The following is a 27,683-nucleotide window of genomic DNA, read 5'->3' on the forward strand; positions in this document are numbered from 1 at the left end:
GTTAAGTGAAGTAACAATTTGCTGTCTCAAAGCAAACTGAGAGAGCAGTTAACTACGTCAGATGGATCTCCTGTCTTCAAAACAGGTGTTAAAACAGCATATTTCCACTTATTTGGACATGTTCACTAGATTGTATAATTTGTGTGCCTAATACATATCTGTTCTTCTAAAGAAATGTAAAATCACAATCAAATATTACTTCAGCTTTTTGTTTTCTCCATTCCTGGAGTAAGTAAATCTGGATGCTGCACGGTTACTGAGCACCACCTGATTTAATGTACAAAAGACAATGCAAACACAAAATCAAAACGTAACAGATCCACATAAAGTCTTTAGCTGCGCACAGCATGTTCAAATTTCCATAATGTCAGATGATTGAAAAACATTCATCTGGAGAAGATTGTTCTCCAGATCCCAGTGGGAAGAGTGGTCTCTCACTACACTTGTGACCTTACTATCCTAAATATTAAACTTGGTTTATATGATCACTGCCTACAACACTTTACTCAAAGGTTTATCAGAACAACCCTTTAAAAGAAAGCGTGGTCACAGAATCCATGGGGATAAATAAACAAAAACAGTTCTATTGAACTTGATATAAATACATGTTCCCAACATTGTACAGCACTTACCATGCATTGTGAGGTAAGTTGAGTGTTATACTTCCTTTAATATCATCACCAAAATGGAGGTATCCAAACGTGGCTAGGGATATGTAGAGAAATGTAACAATTCCCATCCCTATGTTCAGTGCCTGTGGGAAGTGCTTGGTGTCTTTCATTTTGTTCTCCAATGGAAGTACCTGAAAAAAAGTTTTTATTGAAAAGTAAGTGAATGCCACAAACAGAAGGGAGAAACTCCAGACTACACTAAAAACGTACATGTAAAGAATTGCATAATGGGTGTTGGTTTGTCCCTGTAGTTTGCAAATGATTGACTCTTAGCTCCATTAGAACTAGGGCTTCTAGCTTAATTTCTCATGCAATGATATGCTAACCATAAAAACTCTGACACTGCTGAAGGAATGATATAATTAGAAAATATTGTGATGCTCAGGGTTCATTAATATATAATGGTTTAGATTTATGACTATTGCAACCCTTCTAATGATTATGATATTTAAGGCTGTGATTACATTTTTTCTTTATTGCACTACTGTATATACTACAAAATGCAGATTTGCCATCCACTGAATGCAAATGCCCTCTGATTCAAGAACTATATAATGAGGCAGTAGCTTATGAATCCAAATTCAAAGCTAGACCTTCTAAATGAACACCTACTGCACAGTATATTGGTCCTCCTGGGGTTTGCTAGGTAACATACAGTATACAGTAACATAAAACATGGTAACAAACTGCATGAATAACCCACCCAGTTTTATTAACAAAAAACAGCAGATGTTTTTGAAGGATTTAAGAATTTATTTTGGTGCCCATGAACACAAACAGTATTCAGGACACTTAGCAAGGTAAAACATAACAAACAAAAAAGAGAAAGAAAAAATCTAAATAATAATTTAACAGAAATAAAGATAGAGAAAAAACATGAAAAAGGAGAAAAAGCAAACACTGATTAAAAGCCTGACTAAACAGATTTAGTGTAGTCCTATTTTGCCTTTTTGGAAATAATATCTATCAATTCAATAGTGAATTTAGGTATACAGTAAACTGTTTCAATAAACTGTGAAAATATGTAAAGGAGAAGCAGTTCTGCAAAACTCTTTTCATTTTTCTATATTCGCTAGATACAAGTCCTTCTCTAATTGTTTTAATTAGCAAGACTAGACTAACAGTACAATTGGCTGCTTCAACATTTGCCAGAAAACATTGCCTGTAGGTTGCATCATCTGTCAAGTTCGCCGCATGCTAACAGACGTTTTAAAAGCTTTATTTAAATGTACTTCTTCTTTTCTGAGCAACTTTGTTACCATCTCTCATTACAACCACAGTGAATGAAAAGTCTGTGGAAATGGAAAATCACAACACTTTACCAATTGTTTTCTACTCAATGGCATATAAGGATATCTAGAAAAATAAGTATACATTGGGCATTTTGTTAGTTTTTCGGTTTGGTCAAACAACTGCATTGTGAAAAGTTTGAATTAAGGAGTAATGGGAGTTGGCACTGACAAAATCAACCCAGTTTTCATCTTCAGAATCAATGGTGAAACACGAAGCAGAAAGAAAAAGAAAGTAAAACTAATTGAAGTACATTTAAAAGTCATCCTAGAATAAATTAGCTGTTGGCAGCCAAACAAACTACATGGGCCAAATGGTTGCTTCTTGCTTGTTACTTTTCTTATCTTCTTGTTTACAAAAGCAGTGTACCCACCTATCACTGCCCACATAACTTGCGGCTAGAAGGCCAGGGCTCTTAACACGACTGCACTCTGCCTCCCAGTGTCCTACACATTGTGAAGCCTTCTGCAGGCTCACACCTGAAGGCTTCACAGCCGAAACGTTGTGTTTTCTCTCTTCTCTTTTCAGCATGGAATAAACCTATTACTTGTTCCTTTTCATTGTTTATTACCACAGTTGAAATGTACTGTAGCACCAAATTCAACCTAGTTCAACTGATGCACTGATCTTGTTTTCAATAAAGAATTTATAGCGCCTGGGGCATCATGGATAGATTTCTTAAAAAGTGCTAGAACTGTGCCCAGAATGTGTTGTCGAGAAATCATATCAAGATGTTTTTAAAGCTTTTGAGGAAGCTGTCTGAATGCAATTCAGGGAAGCTACAATGCAGGCTGGAAATTCTTAGGTTATCAGGAAAAGCTTGATAGTGCTCAGGGGTGGAAGTCAAGACAATTGAGACAACATCCCAACTGCATTAAGGACAGAAGTGCATATATCTGCGCCTGTTTAAAATGAAAAAAAATGCACTTTTGATTAGAAAAGGAAATAACTTTTCCCATAACGGTTTATTAACCTGATTGGAGACTTTGGGATGCACAAGCTATTCATTATTCATTAGTATAGCATTTTTGTTGTTGTTCTAAAACCTAGAAGGAAAGAAAGGCCATTTGTTTGATTTCCCAACAGGATAAGCATGTACCAAGACATGGATTGGCCTGTTTAGGAGAAACTGAAGAGACTCCTCAGGGAGGCAATTCCAATGAACACTGCTTGTATTAAGCAGGATACACAGACCACTAAAGTATCAACGGTTAGGTCTGAATGTTGCTGTCTGAGCTGGCAAACCAAATTGATAATCCTAATTTATCAACAAGCTACGTAAACTAAGTAGATATAATTAGTTCCCAGTGGACAACGGCCTTAAATCTAATTTTGTTGTTACCTTTATCAATCTTGGGTCTTTGTATTCTCTGTAAACAAAATTTTCATTTGAACATATTTAAACAAGGTAGCTCTTGCATGTATATTCACAAAGACACTGCTTCAGAAGAGTCCCTGCAGCTCTTTCTAAGAGGCAGCTACTTAAGGTAGCTACTTTCTTCTTTTAGCTGTTCTGAACACAAAACAAATGCTTGCAAAACACACAGGCAAAATCAGGTCCACGTGCACCAGGTGAAAATAAAAAGTTAAAGAAATCCCACAGTGCATCAATATCTATACAAATTTACACAGATGGAAAAAACAGCAGCACTAAAAATAAGATGGTAAGACAAGGTTTGCAGGTTACCAGTCATTAAGAACTATCATACCTGCATTATTGTAATTCCAACTAATACCTCATTCAATTAGATAAACTATAATGGTTTCCAAATATTTTCAATAGAAGACAAAAATTATTGAGGTAAGAAGTGTGCTTTATAATGTTAATTTAAAAATAAAATCCAAGTGATCTGATGTCTCCCAAACTCAAAACAAATGCTGAATAATATATTCAGATGATCAACAACAACATGCAAATACTTCAAGAAATAAGTATTCAATTACAGGGATAAAAACACTAATTGCATATCAACGTGGTTTAGGATTTACGGACTGCAAGGCTCTTTTAAAGATTGTAGAAATCTGAAGTACTGTCCTGTGTAATGTAATGAAAAGGCCTCTATGACTGTTTCTTGACCAGAAGTGGTAACCAGCATTAAAGACGTGGATGCCTGCCAGCACCAATTACAGGCTTATGACGATAATCCTCACTTATAATACTGGAATCAGTTATTGATGTAATTAGTCTTATCTGTAGCTATTTCCAAATCCTTAGTCACCGAGTAATCAGAGTTCCCTAAAAAACACAAGGACCAGGAATAGGAATGTCCATCTTATATACATGAACTTGAAGCTCAGAAAACAAAGTGGTTCAAGGTAAAACTTTCCATTCCTAACTTAATTACGAGATCCACTTAAAATCTTTTTTTTAAGATGAAGGAAACAGCTGTTTATTCCTGAACTGAACATTCCTCTATTTCTCACATTTCAACATTATATACCTGGGCTTCAGGTTTATAATTTCTAGTAGAAAAATAATCTACTAGACACAGAAGCCTGGCAGTGAAGTACAGTTAAAAAGGAGACACTGTAGATGTAATGAATGGCCTAAGAAAGGGTGAAACTTAAGTGAAAGCTGGTGAAACTAAACTCCAATACATATAGTTTGTGCAGAATGCTGAGACAGGAATCTTATGGATCAAAGGGGAAAAGACATAACCATTCTAATTTAAAAGAAAGCTTAAAGGAGGAGAGTCTGATGAGGAATCGAAAAAAGCTCAGTAAGGAGACTAAAAATAAACTTGTGTTTAACTGAACAACTGACCTGTTGTGATCATTATAGGTGTTGCAAATTTACCTGGGATTTGACAACCACAGAAATACCCTTTGAACGTGTAATTGTGTCAGTCAAAATAAATGTGTGCTCTACGCTAATAGAGTCTTTACTTTGTATTGATTTGCCCCATTTAAAAAACGCATCTACATATATGAACATTCAGCACAAACTAAGACAATGAACAAATATGTTCAACTTAATAAGGAACTGTTATGGCCATTTCTCAACATGATAAAAAACATGCTTCATGCTTCGGCTAACGAGAAATCCACAACACCAAAATTGATGCTCCAGACAGTCTGAAATCATTAAAAGGACATAAAAAAATTAAACATTAATTACTCAGGACGTAAGCTTCTACATTACATTTTACTTTAAATTACTAATAATATCTTACATATGCGTAGCTCTTTTCACCCCCAAAAATCCTAAAGTGCTGTATGTATAAAATTGAACTGCTTCATCCACCACTGAACAGCCATTCTGCGTCAGCAGTCCCACTACACGACAGGTCAAGTGAACAAGCATGAAAGTATTTCACCAATTAAAATAAGGGGGAGATTTTAGGGTGTCCAGATTATATAAACAATAAAACACCCCTTAAAATCCCTTCTTCATTTAAGTGGAATCCATTTGCAAACAATACATTCCAAAAGGTGCAAAAGATGAATCACAAGACAACAGAGCTGGAATTGAATTAAAATTCAAAAATTAAAAGCAAGCAGGAATCATCTGAAGGCATTTGATGCGAGGAATCACTTAACGCTTTTGTAAAGCAAAATTAAAAATTCTGAGAATAGAACAGATTCTGCTCCTATCACTGTCCCTGGGGCAATGAACTGATGTCAGAATTAAAGTAGTGTATAGTAAGTTCAAGTGGCGTACGCTTGCTAACAGTATGACACATGCATCTAAAATTACTCTTGTGAAAGATTACAAAGGTTGAAGAGGGAGAAGCACATGTGCCAAATTTATATTTCTATTTTATGTTCCCGTACAATAGATGTAAATGAATTAAAAGAAATACCCAAAGTCTAAAACATTTTAGATGTTTCTGCTTCTTAAATTCTGAAATGGTCAGACAATTTAATTTTTTATTTTTCCCATAATTTGTAGCTTTTTATTTGTCTTTTCACACCTTAAATTTTAATGGTGTTTCTCACAATGACCTTAAAGCTACTCGGTCAGTTACGCTATGGTTAAGCTTAGGAATGAATCTAAATATAATAATAAAAAATTATTTTTATGGTTTGATATACTTTAAACATCCAAACTTTAAACTTTGATATACTTCAAACACCCAAAATGACAAGCAGAAAGTACTCAGCCTACAAAAAACAAAGACATCACAAGCAGTTTAGCAGTCAATCAAGATTTGGAAGAGAACAAAGGAATCCATCAGAGGAACTTTTCTCTCAGTAATTCTACTGGCAAACCTAATTACGAACCTTGTTTCTGTAGTTCCATGAGGCATACATTTAGTACAGTACACTAGCATACATACATTCTTTTCTGCTTGAAAGAGATGAATGTACTGTATGTACAGTATGATAGTGTACTGTGGTACTAAAACATTTAGTTCTTTGTTCAATGTATGAAAATAACAATCACAACCAAGTTATTAGATGCATGCCCAGTGAACAGGACATCTGCAAGAATTTTGGTTAGCTGTGTGATATCAGCCAGCTGGAAAGTCAAAAGTATTGCCCTCCACTAGTCTTATTCATGAATACATTCACTTTAAATTATTTTTGCTCTGCATAAAAAAGATTGGGAATGGTTAACCTTCTCCTCAGATTTTAAACATTCAAAGCCAGGAAAGAATTAAAATTCCCAAGTGACCAAAATGACTGAGGAAGCATGAATGCTTTCTGTTAGGCCAAATTTTACTCTGACCTAAAAATAACAAAAATAATTAACAAAGAATACGAAACTATTTTATACTGTGTATTTAAAAGCAACCATCTCAACTTTTCAAATAATGCCATTTTAATTGCATATGTGTTTTTCTCCTTGAAGGAGCTTCGTTTTGACTCAGGATGAGTCAAGAACAGACTCTTTTAATCCTGACACCAGTCCAGCCAATTCAGTTCACAGTACCTGGAGTTACACTTTACTGACGGAGATCTAAACAAGTTCATCAGTCTCTCAGACAAACTTCAAGCAAGCCATTCACTGCCTCCAAAACCTGTGGGACATGGAACTAAAGAGCACTGAAAAACAAAGAGCTGAGAATCTCTATGAATGATATCTGTGGAGGTCAGGATACCAAGCACTTTCAAGTCAAGCCAACATTTGCAGCTTTGAGATCAAAGTTAGGAAAGAAAATCTCATTGCTATTTGGTTCCACAATAGAGTTTGCTTCACGGTCCAAAAAAGACAACATTACTGCCATCTATCAAAAGGTTAAAAAAAAGTTATCCACAAAACTATGTACCATAATAAAACATCAATGCTTTTTTTCTAGCCCTCCAGCCCTTTGTGCAACATGTGAACCTAATCAATTCTATTTAAAAATATTTTGTGACAGGGAAATCCTATTGTTCACTCCTTGCTGAGAAATAAAAATTCAAAAGGTAATATTTTAAAAGTGGGAAGAGAAAAAAACAAAAACTGTGTGCACTTATTTTTTTTTATGAATTGATTTATGTACATTCCCTTCTGTTTCAAGTGTTATTATCTAGAGGATGTCAGGAAGCGTTTATCAGGACCCTATGCAGATGGCAGAAGAGAGTGCAACAAACTTGGGGAAAGAAGACTAGGAACGGGGCTGGTAGACGAACAGGGGGGCATGTCGACGGTGCACTGGTGCTCGGGGGGGGCGTGGTCCAAGCAAAAGTCCTAAGGGAGTCCGTAGGAAAATCCAGAGTAGGAGCAAAAGTCCAGAGCCAGTATTCCATCCAAGACAGACGAGACAAAAATGTAAAAACCGGAGCGGGATCCGGTGAAATGTCAGGAAATAAAAAGGGGTAACGCGGCCAAGCGCTCCAAGCCGATGCTGTTGGGCCTCTCCCGGACTTGGTGGTAAGCAGGCTTTTGGGCGCCCATCTTCCAGAGCTGAGCCCAGAATGGTGAGAGCGTCTGGCTTTTAAAGGCAAGGGCTGGAACAGGAGGCAGGTGCACAAAATCAAGTCAAACAAGAAAGAGCCGGAGCGCCCTTAAGAGGAGGGACTTACGATCGCGACAGAGGCAGCTATAACTGAACAAGAAACATCCCTCTTCAAATGTTATTACAACGCTGGTTGCCTCAAAAAAGTGTCCAGTCATTGCCAAGGGAGAAGCACTTTCGGCTAAGCACATTAAAAGTCCATTTGCACTCTGTCACATCTATCTCTGTTGAGAAGGCCGGGTTGCCATGGAAGCCTAACATCAGTTTCTGATTAACACATACACCATTCCAAGTGAGGCATGATCAGGTAATGTGATGACCATGTTTGTTTTTTCAGGAGACCTAGGCTCTGACAACAAACTACCATTCCCTTTAAGGTAGGATGCTATCATTATCAATGGGAAGCAAGCTGTCACGAACTATAGAAGGAAGTGGGCATGTGCACAATTCACAAGATCAGAAGACCACCTAGTCAGAAGGTAATAAAGGGACTGGGAAGAGGGCTGTGAGACCTGGAGTCTTAGCAAAGGCTGCCATATCTACAATGTTCAAAGTTGAAAAAATAGGAGAACATAGAAGGTGAAGGTTTCAACGTTGCAGAGGTCCTGAATGATCATGCCGTTAAATAAATGACTAGATTCATTGACTGCCCTCAATGACTACAAGGCTCTGGCAAAGTGTAGTTTCAATCTATTAGGACGATAATGACTGGAGATCTCACAGGCCATACTATTGGCAGCTACAATTCACACAGGGAAAAGTCTGCGTGGAAATAAAGAGCAGAGGTAAAGAGCTCAGACATGGAAGATAGAGAGTTAACAGGATAACCAAAAAGTGGTTAAATGACATCTATAGCATAAAGACAGTCCCATCTAGGAGCATCCTCAGCATGTCAGGATAGGAAAAGATCTAGCAACCCAAAGAAGGGGCTCATCTGCTCTTCACAAGATAACCAGCTGTGGAACATATCACGGGACCAGTTAAAAAGAAGATATTCAAATAAATGGTTTCCAAATTTTAGTTAAAGTCACAGAAAATCCCCAGAGTTTTTCGGAAATGAGGCAGAAATGATGTCAGTCTACCACACTAGCCTTCTATGAGGTGCTATGACAGGGTCTGATTGGACAACTTTGACATAAACTTGCACGCTCAGCGCATGCTCAGCAGAAGGCAGTGACAAAGTATTTCCCCATTGGTAACAACCATACTGTCTGTTCTTTCTGGATTTACACATGTGAACATGATTGGTATAATTTGTGCATGCACTCCAGACATAATATGGACAACAGGTACCATTATCTCTCAAGTAAAACAATCTGGAAGACAGATAATATACAAACCCAAATGCACTGTACATACAAGACATACAACATAAAGTCCACATTCATTGTCAAAAGACTCAAAAGCATAAATTAATTTTAAGATTATAATCAGTAAGATTAAGATATTCTCAGCAGAGCTTCTGCCATTGGCTGCTGGCCTCCTTAGTTCTTGCCAGGGAGAAGTCGAACATAACTGCTAACTACACTATCTGCTACAATAAGAAATCAATAGATTTGAAGATTTTGTTAAAATTGTTTCAGGGCAAAGACACAGTGCAGAGACAACAAATATGTTGAATGTGAACATTGGTCTTGCTCGCAGGGAGACTATATTAACAAACCAAAAACCAACAAGGGAGAAAAACAGAATAAAAAATAGCCTAAATAAAAAAGAGCACTGCTTTTGCAGATGACAATGTTAACGTCTGTTCAGAAAAACATATTCCATGGAGAGATTTCAAAATTCGGAGGAAATACAATCAGTGTCAGTTTTATTCACTTCACAGTGAGCACTTTGCTCAATAGAGTACTTTCGAGGAAGGAAAAGAATCTGCTCAATGGTGTACAAAAAAATGAAATGTCTCGAACTGTTACTGTTCCCTATGAGTTTCCATTTTATGCAATGCAGTTGCAGAGTGCACAAAGAAAACAGAGCTGCATCTTAAAACTTCATGCTGAGCTCTGTTCTACATACTTCTGCAGTTATTCTCTCCTTCTCACTTCTAACTCTGTCCCACATAAAGGGATAAAGGAAATTTTGAAGACTTTATAGATTTTTTAAAAGCTTTTCAGATCACTAAGCTCCCTAGATAACAACACAAAGAGAAAAACAGAATCTAAAAAGTAATTATAGCATTAGAAGCACTTCTCTTGTTTCTGGTAAAAAAAACTGTTTGACTGTTGGTCAGTAAAAAAGGCAATACAACAATGAAATCTTTTCCTTTTCAAAATTCCTTTTAATTTACCAAGAAACGATGCAACCTCTTATTACATTTTTCTCACACAGGAAAGAAGCAAGTGAAGGAAGAAGAAAAGAGTTCAGCATGCAATCTATTTTATTTTTTTCCTAGCCCTAACTACATTAAGACGGATTTTGAAAATATTTTCTATCTGCTCTTTATCACCTGCCGCTGGTGTGGATGCACCAAATCACACCACTGACTGAACTCTTTACCACTGACCATGACAACAGGCTTCATTTACTCCCAAGCTGATGAATTGTTCCGCGCTTTTGAGTGAGAACTTTTGCACTTCTCAATCAATACGTTTAGTGCCAACTCATAAATCATTCTGCCAATCAGCATGGTCTTATCTGCGCCTGTGCATTGCAAAGCAATGACACTGTTCTAAGGATTTGATGAAGCCTCATTATGCTGCCATATTGCAGCAAGGATTCCAAGATGAACACTTGAGCCTTTCTGCACTATCCCAGATGCCAAGAATGTTAGAAACCCACTTAAGTGTTGCAAATTGAATCAAATTGTGGGGTTGGTTGAAGATGTGTTGATAGTTGTGGGGGCTGGTTGAAGATATAGGAGATAATAAGGGACAGACATCTGAATCTTTATCTTCACTTTCAGATTTTAATTTTGATCAATAGCTTTCGCTGACTGCAGAAAAGTGAAACTCTCTAGCAGGTAATAATGATTAATAAGGTTACCGAATAAGGAAAACTTACCACCCCTATTCCTTCGAAAGCAAATATTGCTGTTCCAAAGAAAAATGGATATTTTTTCCAACTGGATACATAAGGAAGTCTGCGAGGATCCCCAACATCCTATAAAAAGTACAAAACGAAAGTAAAAACCTATTTTTAAAGCATCTACTGTATACCCAGGATGGGCAATTTGAATCCATTCTTCTTTAAATACAGTATGCCACAGTCAGCAAATATTAAAACACATACTGAGGAAATGTATTATTGGCTGATTTTTGTTTAAATTGCTAACTTAAATGTATAGATTTAAGGGGTTCTTTTAAACAATACAACAGTCTATATATGAGTTTCTTGAAGAAAGTGTTGTATGGTCCAAAATTTACTATTACTCTGTGAGCAACATCGGGCCATTTCTTTGTCAATTCCAGTCGTGTACAAATGAATCAATCATTGATTAAAAACTGACACCTCAATGGAGTCAAATTAAATCTGGGATATAAACAGACCTGATGTGAAATCATGAATGGCACAGCTCTTTCCCTTGTGGAAAGTGTCCATTGTTAAGCAACAGCATTCTTAATTAATCCATTCATACATAATGCTGGAGTGTGATTGATGAGTCTGCTTCAAAAGGACACTCCGAACAATGGGTCAAGAACACAGGACAGGACTTACTAGGCCTCATTTATCTTTGGGACATGAAGCATCCACTCTGAGTAAAAGAATTTTATCAAATAGAATCTAAAAAATGCCTTTCTTTTTACTTCATGTATGGTAATTTTCACTCAGGCATGCCAAAGTGAAACAGTATGCTTATAAAATATAGAATCCTTATTATTTAATGCCATCTTTGTCCACCTGTTAACTGCTTTGAGATAAAAGTTTAAAAAATTACATACTGCACATACAAGAAGCCTGGTTAAAAAATAACCGCAAGTTCCAATTGCAAATGTCACCTCAGCAATAACGATTAACTGAGAGTTCTGTACGATAATTTGCTTTAATTTCATTAAGATGCACATACTAATTGTAAACTCAAAATGACCTTGAAAGTTTTTTAAATTAAAAACTTGGCCTGTGCATAAATAAAAACTCGCATTTGAATATGTTAAAATGCTGTCTATTCGAATTCCTGTGTGCCACGTCTTTACTATGAGGCAATCATTGTTTCAGGCTTGCACAGCAAAACAGCTGTAAGTCATCATTAAATATTTAGTGAAATGGAAGTTGTATCTTTCAGATTTAATGAACTGTAGTTTACACTGCAAAGAGAGAAATCTGAGTGATGCTCACAACACATGCTTTTAAACCAATACCTTAATCCGGTCAACCGGTCAATGAAACTTGTGGGTTCTTGGCAGGAATTAAAATGAAAAGACATAAAGTGGCCAAATCTTTGTTGCTCCAGCATTGTTCTAGGGACTATGATATGCCTAAATGTACACAAAGCTAGGTCACTGGAGCATTAACTGCGTATGACTCTGTGTAGATAAGAAACCAAATCACAAAGGTTAATGCTCAGATCCTTAGACTGTGTTACCACCTGTCAGATCTGACTGTAGCTTGATTTAATCAAGTTAAAGAAGCTAAGTAGGACCGTGTCTTGTCAGAACTAAGATAGAAAACTGCTTAAGTATACCAGGTTTCTGTATACTCTGTATACTATGGTGTGGTGTTCCTGGACCAGTAGGTGGCACTATTCCCTCATGACCAAACCAATGACCCAGTATGGTGATAAGGGAGACTGTGCTGTAGAAGCTACCATCCATCAGGTTAGACATGAAACAGAAATCCCGACTACTTTGTCACTAAAGATCACAACGTTTCTAAGAGTAGAGGTGTTAACCCTGATGTCATAGCTAAATAATAATAATAATAATAATAATAATTGCTTACACTTATATAGCACTTTTCTGGACACTCCACTCAAAGCTCTTTACAGGTAATGGGGACGCCCCTCCACCACCACCAATGTGCAGCCCCACCTGGATGATGCGACGGCTGCCATAGTGCACCAGAACGCTTCCAACACATCAGCTATCAGTGGGGAGGAGAACAGAGTAATGAAGCCAATTCATAGATGGGGATTATTAGGAGGCCATGATTAGTAAAGGCCAATGGGAAATTTGGCCAGGACACTGGGGTTACACCCCTACTCTTTTCGAGAAATGCCCTGGGATTTTTAATGACCACAGAGAGTCAGGACCTCGGTTTTACGTCTCATCCGAAGGACAGCGCCTGTTTACAGTGTAGTGTCCCCGTCACTATACTGGGGCATTAGGACCCACATGGACAGCAGGGTGAGCGCCCCCTGCTGGCCCCACTAACACCTCTTCCAGCAGCAACCTTAGTTTTTCCCAGGAGGTCTCCCATCCAGGTACTGACCAGGCTCACACCTGCTTAGCTTCAGTGGGTTGCCAGTTGTGAGTTGCAGGGTGATATGGCTGCCGGCAAATTATATTCTGGGATTGTACAATCCCTAAACTTACCCTTTAATTTAATTGGTCAAGTATGTTCTGACTTCCCCAACCGATTCTCTGTAGGTCTACTGGCGCATTATGTGAACTGCACATCACCCAGGTAGGTGCAAGACATGAATGATAGAGGAAGTGGGTCATCTCCTATGTGTGAAGCAATTTAGGATACTTTGGAATGAAAGGTGCTACACAATATACAAGTATTCATTATTATTACTGCCTGAAGTAAAGAGAAATATTACCCTCAGAATGTATTGGAAGATGATGACCAGGCTGACTGCCATGCACAAGTTGGCCAGAAATGAGAGGATAGCCATGTTCTTCAGGTCACGGATGAACACAAGGAGGATAAAGAATGGCAGAAAGCACACCATGTAGACACGAAGGTCCAGCCCCCAGCACTCCTGTTGTGCAGGAGCAGTTTCATTGCCAAAAGATGGAGGAATCTCTGTAACGTTCTTACAGTAGCCTTCAACAACCTATAAACAGATGACGTACAGTAGAGTGAGAAAAAACAAATAAAAGTGAATAAGAAAGAAATAAAGTTCAATAACAGATTGCAAAGACCATTTATGTTCAGAAATTATATTTACACCACTTATTTTACACCAAGCAAAATGTTACCAAATCTGTCAAAAAATACTGAAATGAAAAAAGGCTTCTACAAGACCAAAGCTGTGGAGTAAAGTGTTTAAATTCTCTCTGCAATTTCTGGTTTGTTGTCTACAGGTTAAAGTAGAATACCTTTAGGCACTCCATCAGCTTCTAAATAAAAAGCACTAACACTTCTAATTTAAGTGTGTTGAAAAACAGAGAACAAGCTTAAGCAACAATGAAGCAACATTTAAGGCAAATGAATGTAATCAAACATGAAACACAGATATAAAAAATAATAGAAAATGTAAATTTAATTACAGATCAAACAATCATGATAACTTTTCAGTATGAGATTTAACAGTCAAAGTCAGATCAATACAAAGTTAGTATGACGCATTATCTCCTAGAGCATTAACACAATCCTAGCAGCCTTGAAGCATGGACAATATCAGCCTCTGGGAAGACTGCTGTGGTATTTTCCTCCAGACTTCCTGTGTAACTGTAGCCCATTAAAGTGTTGGTGGCCAGTTGTGTTTTTTTTTTGCTAATGGCATTAGATATTTGGTTCCAGAAATGTTGTTTTGAACTTTGGTCAGGAGCAAAGCACAGCCACAGCTATGTTCTAAGCCCTTAAGAATGTTTAGTTGAAGTTATGCCAAAGTAACCCTAAAAATGCCGGCTCTTGTACTACACTGCTAGAAAATCAGCACTTCTGAATTAATGGAAGGATCAGAAAAATTGTTGGGTTATAGACTTTGTCAATTAATTTCCAAACAGTAAGGTCACACTAAACCTCCACTCCACTTGTGTAAAAGAGTTCCATCTTGACATCATCACATTCTACTGCCCTACAAGTTGGTTTGAACCACATTATGCTCAAAATGTGTGTGGAGACATCATCTTCCAATAGGTCTGTCAAAGGCAAAATGCCACTGGACAAAACAAACTAACTGGAGAATAAAACACTACAACTACACTACTCTCTTCCTCCATCTCTGATATCCTCTGGTCCACAAAAGTCAGTGATTTAGACACTCAACTGTCAACATGTTGCCACTGAATGAGCTGACGGATCACTTTTATTGTAATAGTGACTTAAAGTCATTCTGCTGACACGCAGGTTATTTTGCTCTGGAATTTCACATGCTATATGTGTGAAGCAGCTGTGCAGTCGTGAAAAAACAATTATGCTGGAAGATCAGAGGGATGTGATGGTCCACTGTGATAACCCCCTGACTTCCAACATATTTCCCCATTTCTCTGAATTATTCCTCTGTTTGATAAAGCATTGTTCCTGCCAATGTTTGTAACAGACAGGTCATCTTCGATCATGCACATAACAACCTTGATTTGAGCATGGTCATATCTTACGCTGTTTTTACATTTATTTAAATCATGACCCTTTTAAAGGGTATTTATATGGATTCAAATAATCTCATTTAGACTATTTTAATTCAGTTCCCAAACATTTATTCTGAACATCATTGCCCATTCATTGTGTATATATTTTGCTCTGATACTGTAGCTGTCATACAGGCCTGTGTTTCTTGAAAAAATGCTGAAACTCCGGTGACTCCGAAGTGCAGCACTCATCAGAAAAAGGGATCTCGCACTAGAAATGCACACTATAAAAAATAAGTGCACACAATAAAAAGAAGCACACACTATAAAAAGGAGTGCACACTAGTGAAAGTTAACACGCTAAAAAAGGGAACACACACACTAGCCACTGGAAGAGGTGTCAGTGGGGCCAGCAGGGGGTGCTCATCATGCGGTCTATGCGGGTCCTACTGCCCCAGTAGAGGTCCTGACCCTCTGTGGTCATACAAAAATCCCAGGGTGTTTCTTGAAAAGAGTAGGGGTCTTACCCCGGCATCCTGGCCAAATTTCCCATTGGCCTTTACCAATCATGGCCTCCTAATAATCCTAACCTATGAATTGGCTTCATCACTCTGTTCTCCTCCTTAATGCTAGCTGATGTGTGGTGAGCACACTGGTGCATCATCCAGGTGGGGGCTACACATTGGTGATGGTGAAAGAGGAGTTCCCATTACCTGTAAAGTTTTTTGAGTGGAGTGTCCAGAAAAGCCTTATACAAGTGTAAGAAATTATTATTATTAACTAGGAAAAGACCATGTACACTATAAAAAAGGAGTGCATACTATAAAAAATAGTAAACACAAACTAGAAGCAGGAGCACTCAATAACAATTATGGTGTGCACTCCCTCTTCTAGTGTGCTCTTCTGTTTACAGTGTCTGTTCCTTTTCTTAGTGTTTGCTGCACTTTGGCGCCACCATATGAAACACCATCAATTTCTTCTTTAAATAACAAAATTATCTAAATGACTAACATCTTATCACATTGAATGCATTTAAGCCACAGACATAATAAAAACATAAACACATAACATTTATCGATGCACGTTTGTGCCATATACAGTCTATACGATGCATAGTATACTAAATACTGTATAAACTGTTAGAAAAGAACTAAATACTTTCAACTACCTCAAGATGCCTCCAAACCTCAGCTTGAAATTTTTACAAAATGTATCAATCTCAACATTTGTTCAGTAAGTTAAGTAATGCTGAAAATACAGTGCAATGTATTAGAATACCTTCCTTTAGCAAAGATGGAAAAAGGACATGGTTTTGTAATTAAACTCAGGGAACATCGTGAGATTAAACACTAGTCTCCTGTTAGCAAGCTATAATTTGAGCTAGAGAATGTTTAGACAATTTAAATGGTTTTAATTGATTATTTTGCTTTGCCTTTGTTTATTCTAATCTAAACATCAAATAAATGAACAAACACAACGATATCTGGTTTACAGTATTTAAACTCCGGAGCTCCATCAGATTTAAGCTTTCTGTTTTTGTTTATTTTGATAACAGATTTTGATAGGATCTTTTAAAGTGTGTAAACACTATTAAACAATCAAGGACTTCACATTTAATAGACATACTGAACAAAATACTCAATCATGGCACAGTCGTTCATTAAAATGCTAGATTATCTGCATATTTCCAGCACACTTTAAATCAGACAAATGACCCTGAAATTGTTTTTCACTATAATCCGAGAATTTAGAAGCACAGAAAAAACAGCATTAATATGCAATGTTATTAAGATATGAGTATATCTAAACTTGCAAAAAAGAAACCATGTTTTAGTAAGGTGCTTTCACTACAGATCTGAAAGCAGATTAAAGCTTCCAGTCAGTGACACAGATATTGTCTAATCCAGAAGCAATAGCTCCCTCTTGAGAAACCTCCAGAGAATTAAACCTGAACACTTAAGAAGGCTGTGATATAAGGGAACGGAAAATTCAAAATACGAATTCATAGTTTTTTTCCAATAACCGTGTACTATAATTAAAAGGGATTAATTGTTAAAGATTATTATACAATATATAATATACAATATATATTATACAATATATAATATTAATTTAAAAGCAGGGACTGGTAGTTTAAACAAAGTAACAGTTGTTATTCTCAAATATTTTACATTGATAAGTAATGATAACATTTTCTAAGTAATCGAAAATAATTGAACTAGAATCACTAGTTAACTGCATGTGTCAGTGCTCTATCCTCTTGATAACAACGATCACTCCATAATCATTTAGTGAACAATCTTTTATTTCATTCACACGTAGGAGTCTTTCTTCTTTGTACCAGGAATCTATTTGTCAAAATCTTTACCTTAACTTCAACTGTCAGCTGGAACTTTAGTAAAAAAGTTAAACTGGTGATTTCCCAGGGCTTCGCAGATGTATACATTTTTACTTTATATAAATAGCACTCAAATCTAGTTTAAAAACATTGGAAAGCAATAATACAAGGTTTTAATCAAGATTCATTCATCAGTCTTATTTAAAACACATACTAACACTTTTAAGTGCATCAGCATAATGGAAATTATTATACGGAAATATTCCCTATATTTTGCTAATTTCTGAAGACATATTTCTAGGTTTTACAAAATGGTGCTGGAATGTAAAAGATACTGTGAATTTAATTTGTCATTAAACATCCTATGATTCATCTTAACCTTAAAAGGATCATATTTTAGATTATACCAAGGCTCACATCTATAATTTAAGAAAATATATTATATTAAAAAAATTCTAGAATGTGCTGTTACATTTCAGTTACATAACCACCTCATGGCAAATAACCTTTTCAAACCACTCCAATCTGGCTTACGTCAACTTCACAGCACAGAAACTGCCCTGGTCAAAGTCACTAATGATCTTCTAATAGCTTCTGATTCTGGTTCTCTTTCTAGACTCATTCTTCTTGATCTCAGGGCTGCTTTTGACACTGTTGACCATGACATCTTACTTTCTCATCTTGAGACTGTGTTTGGAGCAAATGGTTCAGGTCTCACCTCACTGATCGCTGTCACTTTGTCTCTCTTAATGGGTATAGGTCTGAAATTGGTCTTGTTAAGTCTGGTGTTCCTCAGGGCTCAATACTGGGCCCCTTGCTTTAGAGCATTTACATGTTTCCACTTGGTCAGCTTTTAAGATCACATGGCCTCAGCTTTCATTTTTATGCTGATGATACTCAAATATACATCCATACCAAACCTGACACTGATGTGGCTGTCTCTATTCTATCTAATTGCATCTCTGACATAAAAACTTGGATGATTCAAAATGTCCTTAATCTTAACTGCGACAAGACTGAAGTCATACTTATTGGGAACCCCCTTAAAACTTTGTAAAGCCAATCCTGTAATCCTATCTGTCAATGGTTTTGTACCTGAGCTTCAGTCTAAATTGAAAAACCTTGGAGTGGTATTCGATTCTGGCTTAACATTCACATACACATGTGCGCATGTGCATTCACATACACATGTGCAGAATATTGTCAAAACATCTTTTTTTCACCTCAGAAATATCACTAGACTTCGCCCTATGTTATCACTAACTGTGGCTGAAAAGCTGATCAACACATTTGTGTTCTCCTAAATTGTTTCTAAATCTACATTGAACAAACTGCAGTATGTCCAAAATTCAGCAGGCAGAATCCTGACCAGGTCTAGTGCAAGTGATCACATTACTCCTATCCTAGAGTCCTTGCACTGGCTTCCTGTCAAATTCTTAGTGGACTTTAAAATCCTATTGCTCACCTATAAGGCTCTGCATGGCTTGTCACCTCAGTACCTGTCTGAACTATTATTGCCTTACTCCCCACCTCGCAACCTTTGCTTTTCTAATTCTCCTAACTGTCCCCTAAGCCTGTCTACATTCTATGGGTGACAGGGCCTTCTCCTGTTATGCCCCCAAGCTCTGGAACTCTCTCCCCAGGATATCAGAGAGTCACCTTCTCTAATCTCCTTCAAATCCAGACTCAAAACATTCTTCTTTAGAAGAGCTTTTTCTTACCTGGTTCCATTCTTTAACCTTCTGCTCCTACTATACTTAGTACCACCATCCACGGTCTCCTCTGTGTATTGTAATTGTGTTTTATCTTTTTTATTGTGTTTTTATTCTTTTATTGTTGTTGTCATTCTGTAAAGTGCTTTGAAAAGCCACCTTTAAAGGCACTACATAACATAAAGTTGTTATTATTATTATTATTATTATATAACTCCACAAATCTCCACCGTCGATACAGTATAATAAAAGCTTGAAACATCCAGCTCCTGAGCCTAAAAACCAGGAATGACTCAAGCAGCTGCACAAAACAGCCTTTTCTTTTTATTTTTTCTTGCTATTTTCACAAAATCGACTGTAGATTCTAACAAAGCACTGTGAAACTTTTTGTAATTTCACAGACGTTAATGTCATGCATTACTGAGCAGAACAATGCCAAAAAATAATGTAGAGGGAACAATACCTGTTTGATATTCTCTGCCAGAAAAACAAAGTACACACTGCAGAACCCCAGTTGTGTCAACACAAGAAAAAAGCTAACTAAGTGCCTAAGGAAAAGAAAGCACAATTACCAACATTTCACAAATCACGGCAATAAAGAAGAATCTTGAAAACAGCTGTTAGCTAAAGCATAAATTGTAAATAGGGAAATTGGACTTCAGGCTTTGTGTAAGAGTTGATCAAAAGAAATAATGGCGTAACTAAATTCATTCAGATGTTGTAGAGACAATAATTGGAGGCTTTTAAAACCTTACTATTCTGGAAATTAGGGTCATGTAGAGGTAAGGATGCATGCTTTTTAAATAAATGGTTTTATGAGGTAGACTAGTTAAGACGTTCTTTCATAAATAAGAGGGAACCAAGAAAAAAAGTAGTCATATTCTTGCAACAAAAATAATTTTAGATTTGTATCTCACCTTCCAAAATTGGAAGCATTTCTAAAACACTTCAGAGAAGAATGTTCCAATGCAAGAGCTACAGTGTCACTGTAGCCTAAATGGTGTCTTTTCAATCTGTAAAAATAGAAATACAGTAAAAATAGGAATTCAAATTGTATAGAGTTAAATGTTTACTGAAAGCTAAAGACACAGTGTATTGATTTTTTAATGAATAACTTGCAAACTTACCTAATTCTAATGTCTATTCAATATACTCTTAGGTGCAGTCACCATTTCCGCTCTAACAACAAGCTATCGATATTCTGTTTAAATTATAATGGTGACTAATTTGCTCCAAATGGAATTCATTTGATTTTTTCCTTGGCAGTGATTACCCTTTTTTGTTTCGCATTTCGCATTTCGCATGGGGGACTGAAAAGGTCCTCCATTCAAAAAACATTTGTGTCCCACAGGGCCTACACCAGTATTAATGACTGGAGTAGCGATGTGGCTCTTAATAAGAGCACCTAGTCACAGAGGTTATTTTCATGGGGCAAATGGAAATCATATCCAAACCCAACAGCCCTTGACAAATTGTGCAGCCCTATGTGGGGAATCCCCTTTCCAATTGATTTATAACATTGCATTGTGATTGTGATTGCATTGTGATAACTGGACTATAACAAAATTTTGAGGAGGGAGATCAAATCATACATTTTAGATTAGTGATTGATTCATGATATCACTAATCTTAAATACTTGTAGTTTATTGTCATTTTATACCACTTTGTGATTCCAGATGATAATGAGAAAAACAATATCATACAAAGTCGCTTTAATTTAATAGCAAATATACACAATTACAAATCTCAGTTGCGATTCTGGTTTAAGGATTGTTGTAAATCGGTAGAACTGTTTGAGCAGTATATCCAATAGTGAGGCCTTCAAAAGTGAATATTCAGCCCACAGATTTTTTGCTACTGTTTAGGTCTCTTGTTCATTCTGGGGCTCTTACCCAGAAGTGGGTTAAACAAGTTAGTGATGGAGGTTAAAAGTTTGGTTGGGGGTAAATGTATGCAATGCACAGCTGGTAGCCTATTTCCAGAAATAGAAGAGTTGATATACATGATATTATAGAGCTCAACCCGCACTGCAAGTAAGCGACATTATTGGTTGAGCTACTCAGCGGCCCCAGTAATAATAAAACCAGAGAGGTCTGCCACAAGCGGTTATTAAGCTGATGAAAGGGTCTTAAATGACATTCTACTTTCTTATTACAAAATAATCCTTTTGAAGAGTTAGTGGATACTGAAATGCTAAGTCTAGACATTTCAAATATGTTAGCGGCTTGCTTCATAAAGCCAGATTAGACTTCTGTAGGAAACCTCGCTTTATCAAGGCAAAGTTATCCTGAATTTTAATTTGGAGACTGAGAAACCATCGGAAAAGTCAAATGTTCATGAACAACAGCTAGTTCCTATTCCTCCTGTATTGCCTGTACTCTTTTTTAAAACAGGATACATGCAATTTTTAAATGTATTGTTTAAAATATTGTATAGTTTGTAAAAATAAAAGATAATTATAATAAAAGTAAGAAAAATAAAAATAATAATTATGCAATTATCCTTTGAGGTTATTTGTTGCTCTTGCCAGTAAGCACATTAAAAACAAGGTTTTACAAGGTTTTACAAAAGAGACCATTCATGATATTTTTAGGTCATTATTATATATGCAGTGCATGGGCGATATAAGACAAAATTAGACTTAATTAAATTGTATAAATTAAACAGCTTCCGACAGACAAAAAAATATAATTTAACACAGCTCAAATGGTTTTCTGTATTTGCTTTTGTGTATCCATTTGTATATTTAATTAAGTGCCGTACCAAAAGCTTTTAAATATTGATTGCATACATTTTACATATAGATTGCAATCTAGAGTCTTTTCATCATTTCAAGTGCACTGCAGCTGGCAAATTACAAACACCCTTGTAGACCGACTGTAAATGTATCATAATTATCACCCTACAATACTGCACAGCACTCCATCCTGTTCCCTTACGTTTAATTGTATTTATTACCTGAGATAAAAGTAAAATAAAGCTTACAACATTTGTAAACATCATTGTATTAAGTTGCTAACTCATTCAACTGGCAAATTTTATCATGTTTTTGTCACTGTTCACCCCTACAAATTATAGCAACATTATAAACTGCATATCCTACCAGAACTTCAAAATTACCATCCAGCTGGATAACACTACATTGAATGGGCAGGCAGCTGAAGTTAACATGAGCACACATTGGCCAACCAAGGTGTAAGAACTTGTGCTTTTCAGCTATAATCATACACTAATAATCATACACTACTTAGTCTTATATTATTGCATGGGAGTTCTAGGGTACCATTTTGCTAACAGTAAATTAAATTATTTGATTTAACAGAAATGTTCAATGGCACATTGTTTTCATCCATAATGTTAAAAGAAACATAAAATGGAGGGATCACAGCCATGCATGCGATACAATGAAACATTCCCCTGCAGATTGATGCTTAAGGAACAGGATACACATCCTAAAGAAGGTACATTATCATCTGAACCAGCCTTACCTCCCTAATCACTCTTATCATCCACTCTGGAATAAAAATCATCTTATGGTCTGTCTAGTTTGGCTAGGTATTCCCTAGTAACAGACATAAATGGCCTTAGCTTAAAACAACAAAAAAGACTGTATCTGTCTGTTACTTTATATGGTGAGTATAGCAGGTTTAAATCTGTGGTCTATCTTAATTTGTGGGATGATCTACATAGTGTAGTAGAAAAAGAAGTGAAAAAATAGTTTATCAAATGCATTTGCCTATGTTCGTGCCTTTGTTTGCCAGCTACAATGCATGCTTTGCAGGTTTTTCAGTGAGAAACCAAAACCGAAACTAGACTTCCTGCATAAACAGTGACACACCTCTCACAAAGGTAGTGGCTGCATCTGACCAGAATGTGCATACAATGGACTGCTACCACACCCATAAATACTAGGCTTATTGGTCCCACCTACAAAAGACACAAAAATAGAAAAAGTTAAGAGAAAGAGTTATACATGTATGACACACCCTGTCTGCTGAAGCTATATTTGTTGTGACATTATAAAGCAGAGTATACATTTACAATTTAGGAAATGTTGCCTTTAGAGATGTTAAATAGGACACTTAACATATAATGAATAATTGAGCTGAGCAATGAAAACAAAGGGTTTTTGTTCTTTTCCAAGTTTTTTCTAAAGTTGCTTTTCACAGTTATTTCCTTGCTTTTTATTTAACACTCAGCCATTGTAGATGCTTATTTAAATATTTTAAAAATGCAGCTGTCATAATATAGAATTGTATTGTCACAATACGTTTGATCATATTTAGGAATAACAAAATATTACCAGAAATATATAAAGCTATGAAAATAAAAATAAATAGCAACACCATAAACAACAGAATGTTGAGACTTTACATACTACAGATACAGATAGATGAATATTTTTTTAATTTGCAAAAACATTGAGTTGTGAAAATGTGTATTTGAAATACTTTTTAGGTAAGCAAAACAAAAATACAGATAAATAATGTAACCTTCCTTTTATTACATAGTTTTGTAACAACTGAAAGTAATCACAAGACGTTATGTAACAGACAGGTATCAGTTTCAAGTCATTCATGTGATTTCAGAAAACAAAACACACAGAAGACTTCAAGGCTGAAAAAAAAAATGTTTTAGTTTAAGGTTTGAAGCTGAGTTTGTGAAGGCAGGTTAGCCTAATCTCAAACAGCTTGTAAACCTTCATTGAACCTTGAATTATTTATACAAATTCTAGATTTCATGCATTACCCAATGAGTTAATAAAAGGGATTTTCAATTCTAGGTACAATATTTCCTTTCAAGATTTAATCAAAAGTTGAATTCAGATATCAAATTTGAACAACAATGTTAGTTTTCTGAAGAAATACAAATAAACGCATGGCCTAACAGCAGAGTGGGCAAGACAAGATTAACAGTAACAGTGTTTTTAAATTCACTTCGACACTACCTTGCCCCTGGGAAACCTCCATTTTTGTCATGGTGATTGATATACAGTACCATTTTAGGATCTTTGATCTGTTGCATCTTTTAAAAAATTGCTTTTAACAATATTGCAATGAATAAGTAATCCACTGCATAAATGATACATTTAAATAATATCAGTAATAAAGTTATTACATTAATATAAATCCCTCAAACATTCTTTAAATTCATAGTTGTCTCTCCTTGATCATTTGCTACCTTGCAGTTTTTTATACAACTGTAAATGAGAAGCATAACATAAACAGTATTGCTCCATATAAAACACAATGAGGAGCCTGTCTGTGAAAACTAGTTTACTAATTACATTTCAATACCAAGCTTCTACTACATTCAGGAAACCCCACGCTTTAATTCTCTATGAGATCATTCTGAAATATGCATGTCGACACATACAATCAATGTTTTGTGCAAGACGAAACGTGGAGGGACCTACAGCAATATGTTCATTTGTTAACGGCACAATTTTACTGAATTTAGAGATGAAGCCTATTTTTTAACTGAATTTAGAGATTAAACCTATAGTTTAACAAATCTTCCTCTAAAGCAAAAAATAAATAAAATTGAGGACATTCCAGAACATTTGTTATTGCAATGGAATATTTTAACCCAGTTAATGAAAAAATGGATCTGACTAAGGATTTTGTCTAGATTTTGTCTATAGCTGATTGCTTTATCGGACAACAGACATTCGCCTACAGTAGCAGAAGTGTATCTCTGTTCATACAGATAAGACGAATAGACCACTTGGCAGACTTGACAGAATTAGTTCTTAGCATAAGTTTTGACAAACTATACCACATGGATGGCAGGATAGCCTGAGGTCAGGAAACGAATTCTTAAAATGACAAAGTCTTGTGGTACAAAACTTATTGTAGAATATTCAGATACAAACTTTAAAAAGCCTTGATTGCTCATGAAATCTTCTACATTTCAAATCAATAATTTCTTCAGAAGACAATTTTCAAAGGGTTTTCAAATATGCATCGCAGGCCACCATTGTGATTGATGAAAGACTCCAATTTTTAGCATAAATGTAATGGCTTATACAGTATATCGCAGTATACATGCCTAGTATGAGGGTGCTAGGCTGCTTGTTCTCCAAACGCATGAAGAACATAGAAAAGCATAAAAACAAGAGGGGGCCATTCAGACCATCTTACTGCAACTACAGTAGTTTTGTTGTTAGCAGCTGTGATTCAAGGATTTCCTCTGGCTGCTTTGTGGAAGAAGTTAACTGGAATTGTTAGGTTAACTGTCAGCATAGGTGAAAGTGGAACAAGTAATAGGTTTATTCCATGCTGAAAAAAAGAAGAAAGAAAACACAACGTTTTGGCCGTGTGGCCTTCTTCAGGTGTCACCCACATCCCCACGGCCGAAACGTTGTGTTTTCTTTCTTCTTTTTTTCAGCATGGAATAAACCTATTACTTGTTCCTTTGCAGCCTACGCATCCTGATGCAGCTACCCACCTATCAGTGTAGGTTATTTAAGACTCCAGAAACACAAGTAGATTCAAAAGTGGAAGAAAAGAATCTTTACAATCACTACAGACTTCCAGTAATCTGAAGATTAATTAACATTTACTTTAATGATTCAACATTCCCCAGTAGAGGCAGTTGTTTTGTGCCTAAAGTGAGTTCTCCTAAAGGGAGGTCTCCTAAAGGAAATAAGCAATTCCACTTATTTACTCCAGACTATTGATACATGTAATTATTCATCCTCATTTTAGCAACCACTGCGCATCTACCTACTCCATGCCAAGGCTATTATATTTGAACAGCATGTCAAATGTTAGATACAGGACAGGGACTATGGATAAGATGAAATCTCCTGATTACAGCTCTTCACTACCAGTGACATCATAATCAGACTATATTCACATAGCTAGAGTAAGTTACATATTCACTGAGGTCAAAGTCACTGACCCAAAGTGTACACTCATACAGTACATACATAGTGCTTGCCTCTAAGCCTGAGGAAAAAAAATCTCCATCCCCAAGAGTAAAAGCAATAAACAGATACAGGGCACACTAAACCACCTACAGGGATATTTCTAGCTGATTGCTCTCTATGAGATTTTGTTTTGTGATCACTGGAGCTTTAGAAATTTGTCTCACAAAGAATCATTGCTTTCTGTTGCAAGTTCTGATTAAAACGGAAAAGCAACTTTTGTTGTATAAGGCAAGGGAAATACTTGTGCATGCTATGCTCTGGGTTAAATCTACTCTGAAAACTGGGTATTTCAGTTCAAAAAGATTACATTCGTGCTTCAGGGCGGGGAACTGAAATGAATGGAAGACAAGAAGCATTGTCAATGAGCTACTTGATAGACATGTTAGAGGTAAGCCCATTCCACCTTAAAAAAGCAGAAATGAAGAAATGTATTTGCAGCAATTCTGGGGAATACTGAGAGAATAATTACTAATAATTGTGAACTCAGTGGTCATGGGTTTGGCAATAGATTGTTTTCAGAGATTGTTTTCAATTTAGACACTGGTGAATCCAGCGAACTACATCTAACAAAGATACAAGGCAACACTTAAAATGATATCCTTAACCTTTACCAAGAAGAATGAAGAAAAAGAATAAAAACTATAATCACAAACCACTCAGCTAATACACTCATGAACCGAAAAACCAATGCCTTGTCCTTTCTCCTGTGCTGCATGGAAATAATTAAACTTATGCATTAAAAATATCTGTCTCATTAAAACAACCTCTTGATATTTCCTTATATTTTTTCCACAGAAATTATCAGAGGAGAGAAATCAATAACCTTATTTCATAAACAGTTGGCTTGAGCTACACTGATGTAATGTCACTTTCTTATCTTGAAATCAGGAAAAGTATGTATGGGATAACATGCAAGTATGTAGATATGGTGCTGTATCATTCTCCTAAATGTCAGGCTTGCAACCAGCAATTTAAAGTGATCTTTCCAGACTTACCACAATCCCAGCATTTTTTAATGCAAGCGGAAGGCCTAGCAAGCCAGTTCCAATGTTCCCCTTCAACAGATGAATAAGAGTCTGTGAAAACCTACAAAAAATATTCAAAGCCACATTAGCCCCAAACCACATAAGAGGATGGTACAATTGGGAATGTGCAAAGTTTTATGCCAATTATAAAATAAAACTCAATAATCTGCAAATACTGTCTGAAGCTTACAAATCTTAATTAATAGCCCTAGTTATTTTACTGCACATTATCAATGCATAATTTCACTACGTTCTGTATTTCTTGAATTATCAACAACTCTTGAATTCACAGAGCCAAAACCCGATCTCTACAGTGCCTTGCGAAAGTATTCGGCCCCCTTGAACTTTTCAACCTTTTGCCACATTTCAGGCTTCAAACATAAAGATATAAATTTTTTATTTTATGTGAAGAATCACCAACAAGTGGGACACA

General features: G+C 36.2%; 1 protein-coding gene across 5 annotated transcripts in view; it reads right to left on the bottom strand.

Moving 5' to 3' along the window:
* slc36a4 (solute carrier family 36 member 4) overlaps positions 1-27,683 on the bottom strand; it is a 200,561-nt gene that overhangs the window by 146,895 nt on the left and 25,983 nt on the right. For 4 of the 5 annotated variants that reach the window (XM_088639246.1, XM_088639245.1, XM_088639244.1 and 1 more), the window contains 7 exons: positions 27,221-27,311; positions 23,130-23,218; positions 20,208-20,303; positions 19,754-19,838; positions 13,545-13,781; positions 10,847-10,945; positions 633-802 (listed from right to left, as the gene is read on the bottom strand). In XM_088639246.1, the coding sequence (XP_088495372.1) occupies positions 633-802; positions 10,847-10,945; positions 13,545-13,781; positions 19,754-19,838; positions 20,208-20,303; positions 23,130-23,218; positions 27,221-27,311 (867 nt within the window). The remainder of the gene's footprint in view (positions 1-632; positions 803-10,846; positions 10,946-13,544; positions 13,782-19,753; positions 19,839-20,207; positions 20,304-23,129; positions 23,219-27,220; positions 27,312-27,683) is intronic. The other variant, XM_088639248.1, reaches the window with a different exon arrangement.

This window comes from Lepisosteus platostomus, chromosome 7, assembly GCF_059453375.1.
Source record: "Lepisosteus platostomus isolate fLepPlt1 chromosome 7, fLepPlt1.hap1, whole genome shotgun sequence".
Classification (NCBI taxonomy): domain Eukaryota; kingdom Metazoa; phylum Chordata; class Actinopteri; order Semionotiformes; family Lepisosteidae; genus Lepisosteus; species Lepisosteus platostomus.